We start from the raw sequence: 17,500 nt of genomic DNA on the forward strand, positions 1-17,500 counted from the left end.
AGTTGGGTGCGCTCTAATGCAGCATCGTCCACCTCAAGCCGTCACTGGGGGCAGATGTGCTAACGCCAACAAAAAGAACCATGTCTGCGCTAAAAGGGGGAAATGGTGCAGTATTGTTGCAACACCCCCTCTCATCCCCCACCCCACCCTACCCCCCACTCTTGCTTTCAACCTCTCCCAGCCGTATCAGTGAAATGAGCCCGCCATTTGGGCTTAGTGGAGCCTCCGTGGAGATCAAAACCTCCCCTCCACCCAAAACACCTCCACCTCCTCCCCCGTCCTCTCTAGCCCATCCCTCTACGCAGACGGAGGAGGAGAGGAGGCCGTTTGATGTGCCAAGTCCTAAGTGAGACTTGCAAATGGATGCTCCTATGCCCTGATAGCTAGACCGTCTGAATGCCTACTTTCTGTTTTCCTCTCTCTCTCTCTCTCTCTCTCTCTCTCTCTCTCTCTCTCTCTCTCTCTCTCCCCCTCTCTTCCCATTCCTCTCTCTTTCTCTCATTGCTTTTTGAAGAGTCCATTTTAGTATAATTTCTGGGCATATTTTCCTTATACGTTCCCTGGTCTCATTTTTTTTTTTTTTTTGACCTCCCCCTCTTTTCTCTCTCTTTCTCATCTGCCTCTCTCCTGACGGTTGGGACTGCCCCTCTTGTCTGTGTTTACTTGCAGGTGGCGCGGGTCTTTTACTACCTATGTGTCATCGCACTCCAGTACATGGCCCCTCTGGTGATGCTGCTGCACACAACCTTGCTGCTAAAAACTTTAGGTGAGCCGCTTCAAAGGGATTGGTTCAGTCAGTGAGTGAGTGAGCGAGCGTGTGATTGAGTGATTTATTGATTAACAGTAGTCTTTTGGCTCAAAGGCCTTGAGCACCAAGCCGTTGACCAATTAAGCTGACAGTTCAACTCCAAAAGGTGTTGGTGTCTAGGACATGACATGACTGTACGTTCATGACTGCAGTTAAGATGGTTTTCTTCATTGACTGTATATATACAACTGGACTATCTATATTTACAGTCAGTGGTTTTCCTTTTTCGTGTGTGTGTGTGTGTGTGTCCGTGTCTGGCTTTGTTAGGTGTGTACTAAATACTTGGTTTGTTATCTCTCTCTTCCATAAAGGCTTTATTGGTATGAATATTGTGAGTGAGTGTTATATTGTTGTTTGTTTAGTTATTTGTCTCTCTCTCCTGTCCATCCAGGCGGTCACTCGTGGTGGGTGTATCCTGAAGAGGACCAGCCTTGCCCTTTGCATGTGAACCCTGAAGCTGCCGCCACTGTGGTGGGAGGAGCAGGAGCGTCAGGGCCCGTCGCTACGGAGACCGGGGCCGGAGGCGGGGTCGCGCCGTCCGTGGCCCAGCTGTCAGTGGCCCTGGGCGGCCTGCGGACAGTCTTCAGCCCCCTGCTCTTTCGCGGTCTGCTGTCCTTCCTCACCTGGTGGATCGCTGCCTGCCTCTTCTCCACCTCCCTCTTTGGCCTCTTCTACCACCAGTACCTGATGGCCGCGTAGCCCACTGGACCGGACCTGACCAGACCTGGCTGAGGTGGGGGTTTCCGAGCCGAGGACTCAGGGCTTCGGACCTCACTCACCCAACTCTCCACGCACCCCCTCTCACGACATCATATCAGCAAAGCTCTTCTACGATGTGCTTCCTTCACAGATGACTTTTGTCGTTTTATCGTTTTTATTTCAGTTCGACTGTGACACCACATGTCACTGGAGCAGGACCTGCTACTATTAATGGGAGTAATATCATGATCAATAATAATAATAATAATAATAATTGAAATAATAATGGTGGTAACAGTAATAATTGTTGATGAAGACTGGGGGAAGCAGGACTGCTGGGGGTTCAGGGAGGAGAGGTGGGCCGGAACTGAAGTTCAGGGCGGATGCTCCGGGGAAGCGCATGAGGGGGACACTTTTGGCAGGAGCACGGAGGGAGAGGAGAGGCCCACATTGGCATTGCCTCATATAGATATTTATATTCTTTTTAATGGACAATGGAGAGTTTTAAAATGCTTTGTTTATTTGTTTGTTTAGATTTTTTTTATAAATTGTTTTGTCCATTAGTAGTTACCGGTGTAGATTGTTCATGGAATGAAGAGATGAGTGCCTCCCACAGGTCATGTTCATCGGCTGTAGTCCTTTTGACTGAGGGGAGGCGTGTGTTAATGTGAGTGGATGAGAGGGTGTGTGTTGACAAATCCTTTGACTGAGACCTTTTTCGCTGTATGTGTGTGCCTTCATTGAGCATCTTTTTATGTTCAAGCTAAGTTTGTATGGATGTCCCCCCCCCCCCCATGCCTGCTGCTGCTGGCGTGTGTGTGTGTGTGTGTGTCTGAGTCGCTGTGAAAGTAAGTCAGTGTTTGTATGCCCTCGGGCTACAGATAACTCCTGCTGTGTTCTGGGGGTTTGAGAATCAAAAAGGGCATTTTGATCAATGAAATCAGCATGTAGAGCTTCACTGCAAAGCACTGTTGAAGAGATTCTCCTCTTCTTTTTCCTTTTATTTTACCCTTTGGTCTCATCCATCTGCACTGCTCACCCGGCCTCCCGACGACCGAACGTTTCCGCTCTGAACGCAGGGCCCTCGAGGAGTCTAGGAGCACACTTCGTGACAGATTTTTATTTTGGTGTTATTATGTTTAACGTTGGTGGATCAAATCAGTAACTTTTGTTTTTTTGTTAGTATTGTTACGCTGTCCTAACGCAAAGTCTTTGAATTCATTTGAGAACGTGCCAATACAACCCACTAGGGGGTTGGTGCACATGGCCCCACCGTCTTAGTCGCCAGTGAGAAGATGAGGTATTAGTCACGCAGCGCACAGTCAAGGAAATTCTGTGTGTGTGTGTGTGTGTGTGTGTGTGTGTGTGAGTGTGAGTGTGAGTGTGAGTATTTATAAAGACAGATCATTTCATGGAAGAAGCTCAAAGTGGGTCTCATAAAGTGAATTTCATTTCTTCTCTGTTAAACCACCACATGTGAAGTATGGACGGTTATGTTACAATCATATCGGATGACTGATGTAGTATTCTCATGTTTTGTTCGTTTTTAGCAGAAACGTTTAACATTAAAAAACGTTATTTGAACTCTTTCATCGGAAAGGGTTGGGAAAGTCTTATCCTGACTCTCTTTTAAACATCAGAGAGGAAGCACACTATGAATGTAAAGATCCTGCCTAGTTTTTGTTTGTTTGTTTGTTTCTAACTAATGAAAATTTCATGTATGAACAAATTGATTTATGCAAATATGAGCAACCTGTAACACCTATTTAACCGTGATGACCGGTTCTGTTAGTCAGTTAGTTAGTGGACTTTTGTCAACTACATCAATGGATTTGCTTCATGTCAGGCAAATCCTTTGCTCACAATGTGCTCTGGTTTATACCCATTTGTTGGTCCTTTGTTATGTACAGGGACTTGCTTTGCAAGTGACGTGGGGACTGGGAGGATTCTTTTGGGTGTCAGTATTGCAGGGAGATTCTGGTTTTGCATTGCGCCATTGGCCCTTTGTGTCTCACGTGGTCCCCCCCTTCCGTTTTGGGGTTCAGCTGGACTGCAAATGCATTGTGGGAATATTGAGCAGATACTGACAGCCTTCGCCACGCCCGGGCCTGTTCTACTTGGCCTGTTGACATCTCGGCTCATGGTGTACTCCCGCAGACTCTCTCTCTCTCTCTCTCTCTCGTTGTATCTCTTTCTCTCTCGTTGCATGTGTCCGCGGTGACTTGAACCGCTGTTTCCGGAAAGATCAGGTCGTTGCAGTATTCCGTTAATCGCACTAATCGCAACCCCCTCCAAAAATGGTCCTAATTTTACAATTGATTTTTAATTTGTTATAAACAATTGCGCGTGTATACATTTCTAATCCTAATGCCAAATGATCTTTTGAAACGGTGTCTTTTATTCAGCCATTTATGGTTTTATTTTGATTAGTTTTATTTGCATCAAAGACAAATCAGCTGTACATTTGAATAGTTTGATTTTTCTCATATTCTTTATCCCCCTCCTTGGGGTATCAGTTTTGAAGCCGGGGAAACTTTTACAATCCATCAGCCTTCTGGGCTGTGTTTGTCTTACTTGAGTGTATGTTTTTTTTTTCCAAGTATTGATATTTCTCTGTGTATTTATTATGTTTCTCTCTGTTTAGTTTGTTTTAATAAATTAATATGATGGGGGAAAAAAATGATTCCGTGCAATTTCATTTTTATTCTGGTGCTTCACTTAAGATGATATGGGACAAATGGAATACGAGGTCAGAAGAGTCGGTTAATCGTCTAAAGCCAACACACTCATACCTGTAAGAAGTACAGAGATTTGTTTCTGTGACCGAGACAACTGATCTGATGTCTGGTTTCATAACATTTACTGTTACCCTGAAACAAATCTAGGGCCCCATCATATAAGAGAATATGCTGAGAAATTAACATGTAAATTTAAGTGAGAACCAGTTTAAATCACCATGCTTTCCCAGGATGTTTGCAGATCTGGTTTTGTCTTCATTCTCATCACACCCAAACCGTGTGGAGGTAATAATCAGAACAGACTGCCCCCTGGTGTACAAAACTGCAATAGCACCCACTGGAAGAGAACCATGCCAAGGTTCCTTTTCTGCTCTGTTGATTCAAACAGCACTGCTAAAATATCAGCATTTAGTGGATTAATTATGTGAGTGATTACAGCTCAGTTTGATGACATTCATTTTTTGTGCAAACTGGATTTTTGGGCTAATTTTGAATAACTAATATTAGTGGCTGCTGATATGAGTGTTAAGTGGTGATTTATTCTGCTCATGCTCTGAAGAAAGAAGCGTTTGCTGCACATGTCGGTCTCTGGTACACAGACAAACAGTGATCAACGCCGTATCAATAAATACTAGAAAATTTAATGATGTAATGAAGTTGCTTTTCAGCAGCTGATTTGACAAAATATCTAAAGTAAACTAAACATTTTTTTTTAAAGGAAACAAAAATAGTACATTTGATGATTGTTTATTTTAATAATGTGTAAGTGCCAGAAAACCAATTAGTCCACCTTTGACCCTCAATGGGTTTTTGTTGTTTATTAACTGGGTACAAGACGTTCCCTTTGTCAGGGCGCTGACTGGCCAGTTTATGAACCTCTGTCACCTCCTCTGGCCCGGACAAGGCCACTTGTTTGAGCCATTGCCGTCTTTGGGGAGCACAGGTCATTAGCCAGTCAATAGGGGATCCCCTGGGACACTTGGTGACCGTGGTCAGCAGGATTCCTGTGGTGGAGCGGAAAGGAGAGGACCAGAGTGTGTTGATGTATGGCACCTCCCTCTCTCTCTTGAGTAAAACATTAACAACCCAATTTTTATTATTATTATTATTATTATTATTATTTTAAGATGTTAAAAAAAATAGTACATTCAAAAAGCAGAGTGCCTGTATTTAATCAGAATCAATTTAGCATATTTGGCAGAAAAGAGTTTGAAAAAACAACATTAAAGCAAGAATGTGAACAGAAAAGGACAAATCTCTTTTTAAGATGTTTTCCCTATTCCTTTTAAGGAAAAAAACGCTGTTATTTCTGAGGGGGAAATCACTATTAAGTCTAAAAGGCAGCCTTCACAATGCATTCATCCTTCACAATGCATGGGTGTAAATTGTGCCATTATCTCTGGAGATGGGAGGGGTGGGGCAAAAATTGAGACAGAGAGAGAGACACAGAAAGAAAGAAAGAAAAAAGATAGAAAGAGAGAGAGAGCAAGAGAAAACCTTTGTGGATAAAATTATGAGGCCCGGTGTTTTCAGGCAAGGTTTGTGAGATTTATGTCAGAATTGGCATTCTCTGTCATTCCTGTGGAGCGATTGCCCTTGGATGTGGCTGAAGCTCCAAACTGAAGCTGCACTTTCTTTGGTGGAGCTCACACTCACACACACTCTCTCTCTCTCTCACACACACACACACACACACACACACACACAGCCTGCATACACACGCCCCCGAGACAGTTGCCAGGGTACGTCTGCCAGAGGCATCCTCGGCCTTCAGCTTTTCCCAGAGTGCCACAGGACTGGTGTCGCCAGGAAGTCACCAGTGGAGGTGAAAAACGATGTGATGCCGACAGAGAAAACACTCCACTCCTCTGATCTACGAGCCAACGAGAAAAGCAGAAAGAGAGAGAGAGAGAGAGAGAGAGAGAGAGAGAGAGAGACAGGGAAGAATGGATGAGAATAAATCAGATAAATCACTGTATTCAGTGCCATTCTGTCGCCTTTTTAGAAATGCTTGTGTGTGTGTTTTAATGTGTTTGTGTGAATAGAGGACGTGTTCATTGTGTGAGCTGTGACTGAGCCCCTCCCCATAACCATAATCCCACCCTTCCACTGTACCATCAAAGATTGGCTGTAACCTAGCAACTGTTTAATTAAAAAAAAAATATCAGCAGCATGCAAAAAAGCTCTTCCTGTGAGTGCCTTTTCTCTCCTCCAACTGCATAGATTTTGCATTGTGAAATAAATCTGGGGGTTATTTAGCTTCTGTGACTCTTCAATTTGTGAGATTTGATGATTTTTCCCACACAAAACACACACACACACACACACACACACACACACACACACACACACACTGATATATGTGTATTTGCATTCAATCATGAGACATGAAAGATGAGATCCAGTGTATTTTACCAGCACACCTCATATCAAAACCGACCTTGCAAAAGGCCTCCTTCAGACATTTGTGTTTCATAGTCACAGTAAGTCCTCCGAGCCCTCGGAGCTGTACTTTACAGGCCAGGCAATGGAGTACGAAATGAAAGGATCTTATAAACAGCCACTGTGGTTATCAAAGAATCTTATAAATAAGCATTGATCGAAAAAACTATCAAAGTGGGGAGACTGATATATAGGCCTACTGTCCCAGTATATAAAAAACACAGCTTTTGCCATTTTATTGTCATTTTTTCCCCCTGTCTTCAAGATGTCAAGGGTTTCTCAACAGCCAGCAAGAAGGGGGGCGGGGGGGACTCCAAAACACACTCAAACTGAAGTGAAAAAGTACTAGTGAGTAAATCTGTTCATGGATTCTCAGCTTTTTTTCCAATTACAGTTTTTTTTTTGGATTCCCTGGGCAATAGTTATGGGAGCCCACGTTTAGAGAAGTCACTGTGGTAATGGCTATGTTAAAGACAAGGAGGAAATATCATTCCATACCAGCAATCTCACAAGACTGCACTGGCCTGGAAGCAAGGGCCTGACATGGTACTAGAGAAGATGTGCAGTCATGTACCCTTGCACTTACTGTATATTTTATGCCTCAGAGGTAATTTAGACATGAATTTAAGGTAAGAGCTCAGAGAATTGAAAGAGCACTCTGCCAAGGTATCATCATTCACTGAGCCCCCTGGCTATGGATTAATAAGAACTGACTTACTGTCATTTCACTGATTGCAAAGACTATTTAGAGTTAAATTAAACAGGATTGGATGTCATTTCTTACTGACACACAAAGCACACGGAGACACTGGGGTTTTCCTCCTCATCCTTTTAGATGTTTTTTCTCCTTATTTTGTCATTCTGATTTTGTTGCTACAATGTGGATGATATGAATGGCATCCCAAGACAAAATAGATAATTTTCCAAAAACTGCATTGAGAGAGATTTGTTCAATAAGACACAGAGACCAGTGAAATTTTGGGATGACAAAAAAAAAAAATCAAACAGGAGGCAGAAGTGGAAATGGGTCACAGTTGCCGTCTTTGACCTGAAAGCACAGGCCCCTCTCTCCTCGCCGCAGTATTTTCAGATTATTTAAGGGGGGAAAAGAGAGACACTCCCGCCAGAGCAGGGGACTCCTCCGTTTTTAATATGAAAAATAATTTGATTTGACAATTGCGACTTTCACTTTGAAGGCTGACAGAGTGAAGTGTCATTTTCAACAAATTAAAAATAGAGTACATTCTGCCACGGGCATCAGAGTGGCCTACTAAAGAAAAAAAAAGGAACAAGAAGAAAAGAGGAGAGGAGAGGAGAGGAGAGGTGATAAAGGGGAATTTTAGATCAGTACCACTGAGAAGATGGAACATGAGCTTTAACTAATTCTCTGTAGGCCTGACCCGCATGTGTGTTCAGGCCCTTGTTCATTAACAGCTGTTTGTTTTAAGCGGAGCTATCACCATTTCAGACGGACGCAGGGGACTCTTGTGTGTCTGACCTCGTTGGTCTGACTTTGTGGTCGTCCGAAAGCGGCTCCCTAAACTACTTTTTTCCCCGTGTAATTGGTTGCGCTTTTTTGTGTAATTGCTTGTGCACTCAAATTGGGAACAACACATAATTAGTATTCGCACTTCATCAAAAAAATAAAAAATAAAACATCTGGACTCCTGGGTAGCAGGTTTGTCCCAGATCCATCACCATATCGACACATTTCAGCTTGATATCAGCCTGATTTCTGTCAGACCAGACACATTGGTGCCAAGCTGTGCCCTGTTTACCCAGCCTGGCATTCTACTATCAAGCAAAGACGGGCAATTGAGCGGGGTCTCAGCCTCCAGGGAGCCTTGTGAGTAGGATCAAGTGCAGAGCTTTAAATGCTATCCGTTTATGATGGGTTCAGTGGGCGCAGGGTCATTTTATAAATAATAATATAGTATGAGAAAGCCAACAGGACTCAGGAATTAATTATATTTAATTTGGTCAAATATAAATACACAATGATTTCTGGGTAATACACTCAAATGTGAAAACACATTTCACATTTTAAAACAAATGTGTTAAAAACAACACAATTTGATAATTCTGATAATGTCTGATAATTCGCTAGCTGGCTAATCTGAACTTTAAGACTGACTGAGCGAGTCATGCCCTTCAAACAGAAGAGCAAAAGAACAGAGAAAACACTATGATAAATTATCTGCACTACCTGTATCAGGTAAGTAGCCTACACACACGGTAAAGTTTGCATTTCACAATTGCTTCATGGTTAGACATATCTATGGATAGACATTTAATTGTGTCTTGGGTCTTTGTATTTTTAAACCAAGGCTATATGAGTTGAAATCCACTTCAGCTAAACCTCAGCTAAAGGTGAATAGGCCTACATGAACAGACAGAAAATATGACAAAAACAACAGTTAGTCTAACAAAACAGTAAGACATAATACACAGCACTTATGTTGGAGTAATGGTTAAAGTAAGCAAGGAGCGCAAGTGTAAGTGTGTTTGTTTGTTCTTGCACTGTGGGAGAGGGCACAAGCAGCACGGAGGGAGTCTACTCTAGACACATGTTCCGTCTGTGTCTGGGGTTAGCGTGTGTGTGCGTGTGTGTGTGTGTGTGTGTGTGTGTGTGTGTGTGTGTGTGTGTGTGTGTGTGTGTGTGTGTGTGTGTGTGTGTGTGTGTGTGTGTGTGTGTGTGTGTGTGTGGTGACCACATATAGTGTGTAGGGTGTGTTTGTATTTGTGTGTGTGTGTGTGTGTGTGTGTGTGTGTGTGTGTGTGTGTGTGTGTGTGTGTGTGTGTGTGTGTTTGGGGGTGGGGGTGTTCCTGCTCGACAGCTCGAGACAATGACTAGTCCTTGCCACCATATGCCAAAGCCAGTGGACAGCAGGCAGTGGTGGTGGTTGGTCTGTGGGAAAAAAACAGAACAAGACAGAAAACCAGACAGTGCAGGTCGTCTGGGTCTCCTTCAGGATGGAGGAGAGTGGAGGGGCACACAGTGCCTAATAACCTGCACGCTGCTAGTACAGTACACTCAGCACAGCTGAGAAGACAGTGGGTATCTGGATGTTTTCTTTCAAATGGCTGTTTAGTCAGTACTAGTGTAATTCATTTTTATGAGGATAATCATCTACTAAATTTCATAAATTTCTGTATGTGTGTATGTGTTCACTCAAACTTAATATATATATATATATATATATATTAAAATTTGTTTGTCAATTTTATTGACAATATTTTATTATTCCAGTATTTGAATATTTTAATACATTTTAATACATTATATATATATATATATATATATATATATATATATATAGAGAGAGAGAGAGAGAGAGAGAGAGAGAGAGAGAGAGAAAATTTATATAAAATGATGCGGTCTGGACTGAAGGGTCTAGTCTGACAATCAAAATAGTCTGTAGGCCTCATTTTCATTCCCCACAGTATACATGCACTTGCTTGCATACACACACACACACACACACACACACACACACACACACAGACACACTCGTGTTTCTCATTAGAATACATATAACCTTCACACCCCTGCTGCACACATTAATTAGCACTCTGATAACTAGCAGCAACTCCACCACTCCACTACCCCCACCTCCACACACACACACACACACACACACACACACACACACACACACACACACACACACACGCACATGCACACACTGTCTTTCTCTCTCCCTCCCAACACCTCTATTCACACTCTCCAGCTCTTTCATTAGCATGACAGTGGCCAGCGGAGGCTGAGGGCACTCAGGAGGGGCAAGGGGTTGTAATCGGGCAAAACACATGTTCTTCGGCCCCCCCCCCCTCGGACGCAAATCCTCCAGTCCCCTTTCATCGGCGGGCCCCCATGCACATGCTCCGCGCCGGACTCCAATCAACCACACGAGTACCTGTCCCCACGCCTCACCTCTCCTCTGCTCTGCCCAGATCCTCTCCAGGATGACCTTACACACACACACACACACACACACACACACACACACACACACACTGTGCCATGACTGCCTGTAATTGTTGCACTCAGCAGGCCCTCAAGGGTTGCAATCGTAAGGCTGTGCAAAACACATGTGAAAGGGAGACAAGGACACACGCACGCACGCACGCACGCACGCACGCACTCATACACACTCACACACACACATACGCACATACACACACATGTTTGTAGAGGCCCCAACTGTGGCGCAACTGGCTGGGGCACCTCCACCGTACGCCGGCGACCCGGGTTCGATTCCTGCCTCGTGGCCCTTTCTGGATCCCTTTCTGGATCCCACCCCGACTCTCTCTCCCACTTGCTTTCTGTCATTCTCCGCTGTCCAATCAAATTAAAGGCATAAAAAAGCCCCCAAAAAATATACTTTAAAACCACATGTTTATAGAGACGACAAGGACAGACACATTCACACACACACACACACGACTAGAAGGGAGACAAGTACACACACATATAGAAGGGAGACGAGGACACACAGACACACACAAAGGGAAAAAGGGTAAAAAAGTGGGTCAAGCTGAGTGTGAGGAGAGTGCAGCGTTTGGCTTTGTGAGCCCACGTCATGGCGTCACAGTGGTAATCTACTCTAATATGATGTTTCGCCCCGGCCCCTGTAGAGCTGGCCGCTCTCTCTCTGAATGGACGCCATGGCCAGCCCTTCGTCCCGCTCTGTCCGACAAGTCTCTTTCATTCTCTCTCTCTCTCTCTTTCATTCTCTCTCTCTCTCTCTTTCCTTTCTCCAATTTCAAGGTAAAACGTCTCATTAGCTGTGGCCCCATGAAAGGCGGCCTGATCCATTTCGTATGCAGTTACACATTCCCTTTGAATGGAGGGGGCGAGAACGAGAGGCACGAGAGGAGCGGGCTGGGTGGACAGAGAGGAGAAGAAGAAAAAGAAGAAGAAGAAGAGAAAGGGAATGAGGGAGAGAGAGAGAAATGGAGAGAGAGAACTAGAGAGAGAGACCTGAGCTAAAGGGGTGATCTTCCAGCACCTGAGAGCAGTGGGTTGGAGGGTTGTGGATGGCTGGAGGGGTGTTGGGGGCGAGTTGAGAGGGTGGTGGTTGAAGGGGGTGCGAGGGCCTACTGAGGCCACAGTAATTTAATGCAATCATTACCCACATGTGTCAGACACATATTCCAATGTCCTTTCAGCAAACCAGGAAGCGAGCGGATGAAAGCCTGGCGGCGAATGAAATATGTATCCGCGAGGGCTCGGCCCCTTCTCCTATGCATCGCTCTTCACAGGCCCCCGGATAGCGGGCCCTATGGACTGATTGAACAGATGGACTCACTGATTGGTGCAAGGAGGTGATCAAATGAAATGGGGAATGATTGGCATGTGGGAGGATATCTGAATTACTGTCAAGAGGCTGAACCATACAGTCCACTGGTCTGCGAATCAATGGAAATATGAAATAAAAACACATATATGTGTGTATTGACTGAAATAAATAAATAGTAATACTTATTTACTAAAACGTTTTTATATCCAGGACACCCTACCATATGGAAATAGTGTACAAGTCCTGTCTTCTGTGTGTCATTATAAACGTATTCATGTAGGCTATCGAGCAGGTAAATACCAAACAAACATTCACACGAATAAGGTGTACGGTGTGATTAAGGTGCAGAGTGCACTCTAGATCAAATTGACCTCTGACAGAATTCAGCGCCACGAAGCAGCTTGCCAGCATTCCATTCAACTCAGCCATGCATGTATGCTGAAAGACAGGATGGCCTTTTCAACTAAAAAATGTCAGGGTTAATGCAATCCCTCCAGAGCTGTCGTGCACTGTCAGATGTTTAGGTCACATCATATAAAGGAACATTACATTTGCAGTCATTCATTTAGCAAATGTTCTTTTCCCATACAGATTTATGTTACAGTTATGGTATGCATTCATTGTGTTCATTTTGCATGTTCCTGGGTAGCACACCTTTGACCTAGTTTTATCAGTCCCTTGCTCTAGTAGCATTAACTCTCATCTACACACATCAAGAGACATGATGACATCTTGTCCTTCCTTCATGTCAGGTAAGGCAGATAGAAGAGAACCTTTGGAACATTTCTCCACTGCAGTCACATAGCCTACTAGATGTTGAACCAGGGTTTTCTGAGGGCTCAGCTAAGGCAGAGGTATGTCACTCAAGTGAGGAACAGCCAGTGTAGATCAGGGATGACAGGTTCAGGGATCAAAAACAATGGTGACTGGATATCTCTCCTTCGAATGCATCTTCCCTATGTGGCCTATCAAGGACCTGGGTGGTGCATTGTTTCCTCTGCTAAGTGGGGGCATTAGTAGGTGTAAGTGCAGAGAAGACGCAGGAATGGTCACCGAGAAGTCCTTTAAGGCACCAGCTGTGGCGCAACTGGCTGGGGCACCTGCACCGTGCGCCGGCGACCTGGGTTCGATTCCCGCCCTGTGGTCCTTTCCAGATCCCACCCCGACTCATTCCCATTTACTTCCTGTCATTCTCCACTATCCTATCTGCAATAAAGGCATAAAAAGCCCCCAAAAAAAAAAAAAAAAAATATACTAAAAAGTGACAATACAGCTAAAGTTAGATGGATGGCTGGTGGAGCCATAGGACAGTGGCAACGTCTGCGTCCTGTAACAACTAAAGGCCAGGCCCGGGGTGGGTAATCGGGAGAATTCCCGGTGGGCCACTTCGCTTTTTGGCCAGTCAAGGAAAAACATATTGACATTTGTCACGTTAGTCTATCTTCTCTTAAACACGCCACCCAATGTCAGTAGTAATATATGTTCTTACCTTAACTTTTACGAGTTGAGTCATACCTCTCCCGTGTCGGTACGTGCACTCAAACGCTCTCTGGTGCGCGGCGCAAATATGTTAGCATGTTGCTATGCTAGTGGGCTTAGACGTAGCTATAGAGGGAGGAAGATCAAAAAAGATAGCAGTAATCAAAAACATCCACGTTTTCCCTACGTAAATACAGTTGCACGAGCAGTTGATAAAAATGTGTAAGGTCACACAACATGAAATGTGGTGATTTTCCAAGCGAATAAACAGGAGAACTACAATGTGTGGCGCAATAGCACTTGGGAGTACTTCAACCTAGCGTAGTAATATTAGTTAACACCTAATTGTAGATCCTTAAGATTTAAGTAGGGAAAACGTGGATGTTTTTGATTACTGCTATCTTTCTCCCTCTATGGCTAGATGGATAGTATAAGGCCAGGAGAGACTAAAAAGGCCAGGTAAAAAAGAAAGGAAGGCATTAGAGGAGGATTTTACCAAATGTGCCAAGCTTCCAGATTTAAAAAAAAAAGACATACACTGGCAACTGGTAAGAGACGTAAGCCTAGGCAATGATTAGCAACGTAATTATTGGGTAATATGGACGTTAGCGTTGTCAACCTATTCGCAAGCAACTTATTGAATGAATTCAAATATTACCCTTTTTGCATTATCCAACAATGCAATTAATAGACTTTGCGAATACTATGCAAATATTGATAACAAAACCCAAGCTTGATCTGTGTGGCTATGCAGTAAAAATGGTAGCCTCGGAGTATCAGCCAGTCCCTGCTGATGATGATGACGATGAGCCCTACATTAGCGATGAGGAGGCCATGAGGGACAAGTAGAGAGGATAAAAGAGTAAACAATATGAATTAAAAGGATTTAATGTAAGAAAGATCAGTGACAGCAGTAGTCTATGATAAACCATGCCTTTTTGCTCAGAAGTGTAGTAAAGGCCTACATCACCAAACACCAATAGGATAGCCTAGGCTACCCACGCTGAAAAACATGTAAACGTTAGTTCAATATGCCTCTTTGTGGAAGAGTGGAATACATTTCAAATGCTTTATTTCTTTCTTTCTGTTTGTGTTAACTTATCAACCTATCCTTGTGGAATAGTGGAATATTGTTTGTTAACTTCTCAGTTTAAGTAAATTATTATATAACCTTTATACATTTGTTGAACCATGGTACTAATAAAAACTACAGGATAGTAAGAACGGAACTGTTGCTTAATTAATCCAATTTCCACCACCATGGAAAAAGTGGGCTTGTCTTGGGTCTGAAACTGCCGGGCTGAAAAGTGGCCCCACTTCGGCCCTGCTAAAGGCCCATGGGGACCCTAAGGTCCTGGACCCACTCCCCATCTCTCTCTCTTTCTCCCTTCCTGTCTATTTAGCACTGTCCTGTCAAAAGCTGGCAAATATAAAAAGTCATGTCGGCAGCTGAAGTAGGCTACATCTTGGCAGATGGGAATATGCTCTTTAAGCATTCAATAGACGATTTGGCTGATTTAAAAGGCTGGTTTTGTTCAGGTGAGGGAAAATCCGTCTGGTTTCATGGGAACTGACTAACTCTCAAAGTGTTTAAAAGCAAACGTTTCTGCTTTGCCGTGACTGGATAATAAATCTGCCCTGCTGTGAAGTGCTTTGCTCCTCAAGAAGAGCAGATCAATACTCCACGTCAATACTCCACTTCAGTCTAACACCACCTCAGGCTGCTACCTGCTACTGGTCAACACAGCAAATCATATCCTTTACATAATCCTCTTTGATGGGTCAATGAAATGACAAGTAACACAATAGACACACAATACTCTCCAGTCAACCTCCATGTTCTCTGTACCTCCTGAAAAGGAGGACTGACGCAGCACCCATACGGAACCCAACATGCAGTTCTTAAACAGTACCTACGCTGCTTAGGGGTCAGCTTCAAAAAGCCTGAGGTGCGCCACAGGTGTTAAAGTGTTCCTCTGACCTGCACACGGAACCTGAGGAACAGACGGTGCTCTCTGAGCTCATCTTAGAATCAATGCGTGCCGCCCTACTGACATATGTGGGCAGTGTAACACACCTTCTGAGTGGAGAGAAAGCCAACAGAGAGAATTACACAGTGCTGCTTTCAATCACGCGCTGCATGTAACAATTCTGTTTTGCACAGTATAATGGAAAATACATACAGCGACTGTATGGGCCAGTGCTTAGGCTAAACTCCATTATGCTATAGCCAACAGTGGGTAGGTTGTCATATACAAATGAATAGAAATTTCACGTATCCCTCCTCTCACCAATTTTAGCATCTCGTTTACTTATCTGATTGTACACCTATAATTGTGTTTTAAACTAATATTTATATTCAACAGCAAACACCATAATGACAAGGGGCCAGGTTTTCATTTCCCTCCAATGTAAATCACCTTCTATTGGCGCCTACACGCACACAAATGCTATAAGCTATTCCAGTGTTCCAGCACAAGAGCCCCTTCAACAGCGAAGCTAATGGAAATCTGAGGAGGGTAAGCACAAGTAGAATGGCTCCCATGGGGTGTGAAACATTGCCCCCACCTTCTGCTCACCTCAGAGTGTTGCTGTGTTGCTGTTTCACTGATGTGGCACGTCATAATTACTCTGAGTACACAACAGACGAGACATATGCTCTCATGGTTGTACTAAATAAAAATAAAAATAAAAAGTCCTCCATCCTCCATCATCTGTCTACACACACACACACACTGGTTAATATAGTTTAAAGGTGAGGTTTGTTAAGGTTTGTCTAATCCTAGACATTTTCTGTCCAATTCAGTGAATTACTCCTCAATGTTGTCTTGCTGTGCTTTCAGTGTCTCCACTGTGTCTGGTGATCGTGTGCTGTGCTAATGTGAATGTAAATGTGAAGGACAAACGGCATCTCAGTCCAGCTAATCAACACACATTGCTTCAGGAGCACAGATGGAAGGGATGCAATTTGATTGGCTACTTACTTACTTAATTTATTAATTCATTCATTCATTCACTAGAACAGTGGACTCCACCTTGATATTAGAGTCAGAAAGGTACACAAGCAGCATTGAGGTGAATGAGTGATATGGAAAGCTAAATGCTACATCTCTAAAAAGATGTATGGAATAATCAGATTAGATATTAAATAGCCTACATATATACTGTATGTCTTGCTTTGGTGTGTGTTGAAATTAAACCAAGGATTTTTCCAAGGAGTTACCAATACATCTACAAGACAGAAATGACAAAATGCTCAGATCTGTCACAGGTGATTTGTGGCATAACAGCAACTTCCAAGATATTTCAAAATACTGATGCTTTAGACCTGGAACCATACTTAAAAAATGAAGAAAAATACTGTGTTGTTCTCCAGTCAGAGTAAGCATCTATTCCAGGAAACAGCATCAACACCCAGAAAGAGTGGTCTGTTCAACCTGCCAACAAAGCTTCCTGGCTTATGGAAATCTAGCCCAAGGCTTTGAGGTTGGATTGAATAAATGAAAAATAGAAACCTCACAAACTCTACACATCCCCCCCCCCTACACACACACGCACATACACACATACATACCTGCATGCACTTACACACACACACACACACACACACACACACACTATTTATGATGGAGATATTGACAGAGAATGCACATCAAAGAAACCCAGAGTCCCTGCAGTCTTCAAAAAGCCACCAAGAGAAGGCACAGACTGATAAGCTATTAAGGCAATGAATATTGACTGTCCCTTTCTCTCTATCTCTCTCTCTCTCTCCATCCTGCGGCATAAGTACAAGACTCCTATATTGAGTCCAAATAAAGCGCCATGAAGATGAGTGTGATCTGACATTGGCCAGAGCCAAATTGCTGTAATTGACCAGGGCGATTGCCAGCCTCCGTTCCCAGGGCCGTGGCTGATTGGACCCAGCCAATCAGGAGGGAGGTGTGTGTGTGTGTGTGTGTGTGTGTGTGTGTGTGTGTGGGGTTGTTTGCTGAAGTCTCATGGTGTCCTTCAGCACGCTGGCCCCCATTCAT

The 17,500-nt window shown here is 43.7% G+C and overlaps 1 protein-coding gene and 1 long non-coding RNA gene across 4 annotated transcripts in view; one reads left to right on the top strand and one right to left on the bottom strand.

Moving 5' to 3' along the window:
* Positions 1-17,426, top strand: part of tmem161b (transmembrane protein 161B) — a 31,566-nt gene extending 14,140 nt beyond the window's left edge. Inside the window, exons 11-13 of one of the 2 annotated variants that reach the window (XR_007193553.1) lie at positions 670-766; positions 1,200-2,872; positions 17,409-17,426. Coding sequence is in view for 1 of the 2 variants with exons in the window: in XM_048243665.1 (XP_048099622.1) it covers positions 670-766; positions 1,200-1,507 (405 nt within the window). In the remaining variant the exon portion in view is untranslated. Of the gene's footprint in view, positions 1-669; positions 767-1,199; positions 4,182-17,408 lie in introns of those variants that run through there. The other variant, XM_048243665.1, reaches the window with a different exon arrangement.
* LOC125294712 overlaps positions 1-17,500 on the bottom strand; it is a 41,191-nt gene that overhangs the window by 872 nt on the left and 22,819 nt on the right. Inside the window, exon 2 of one of the 2 annotated variants that reach the window (XR_007193555.1) lies at positions 5,932-6,118. This is a non-coding gene — a long non-coding RNA (uncharacterized LOC125294712). Of the gene's footprint in view, positions 1-5,401; positions 6,119-17,500 lie in introns of those variants that run through there. The other variant, XR_007193554.1, reaches the window with a different exon arrangement.

Source organism: Alosa alosa, chromosome 5 (genome assembly GCF_017589495.1).
Source record: "Alosa alosa isolate M-15738 ecotype Scorff River chromosome 5, AALO_Geno_1.1, whole genome shotgun sequence".
Taxonomy (NCBI): Eukaryota; Metazoa; Chordata; class Actinopteri; order Clupeiformes; family Clupeidae; genus Alosa; species Alosa alosa.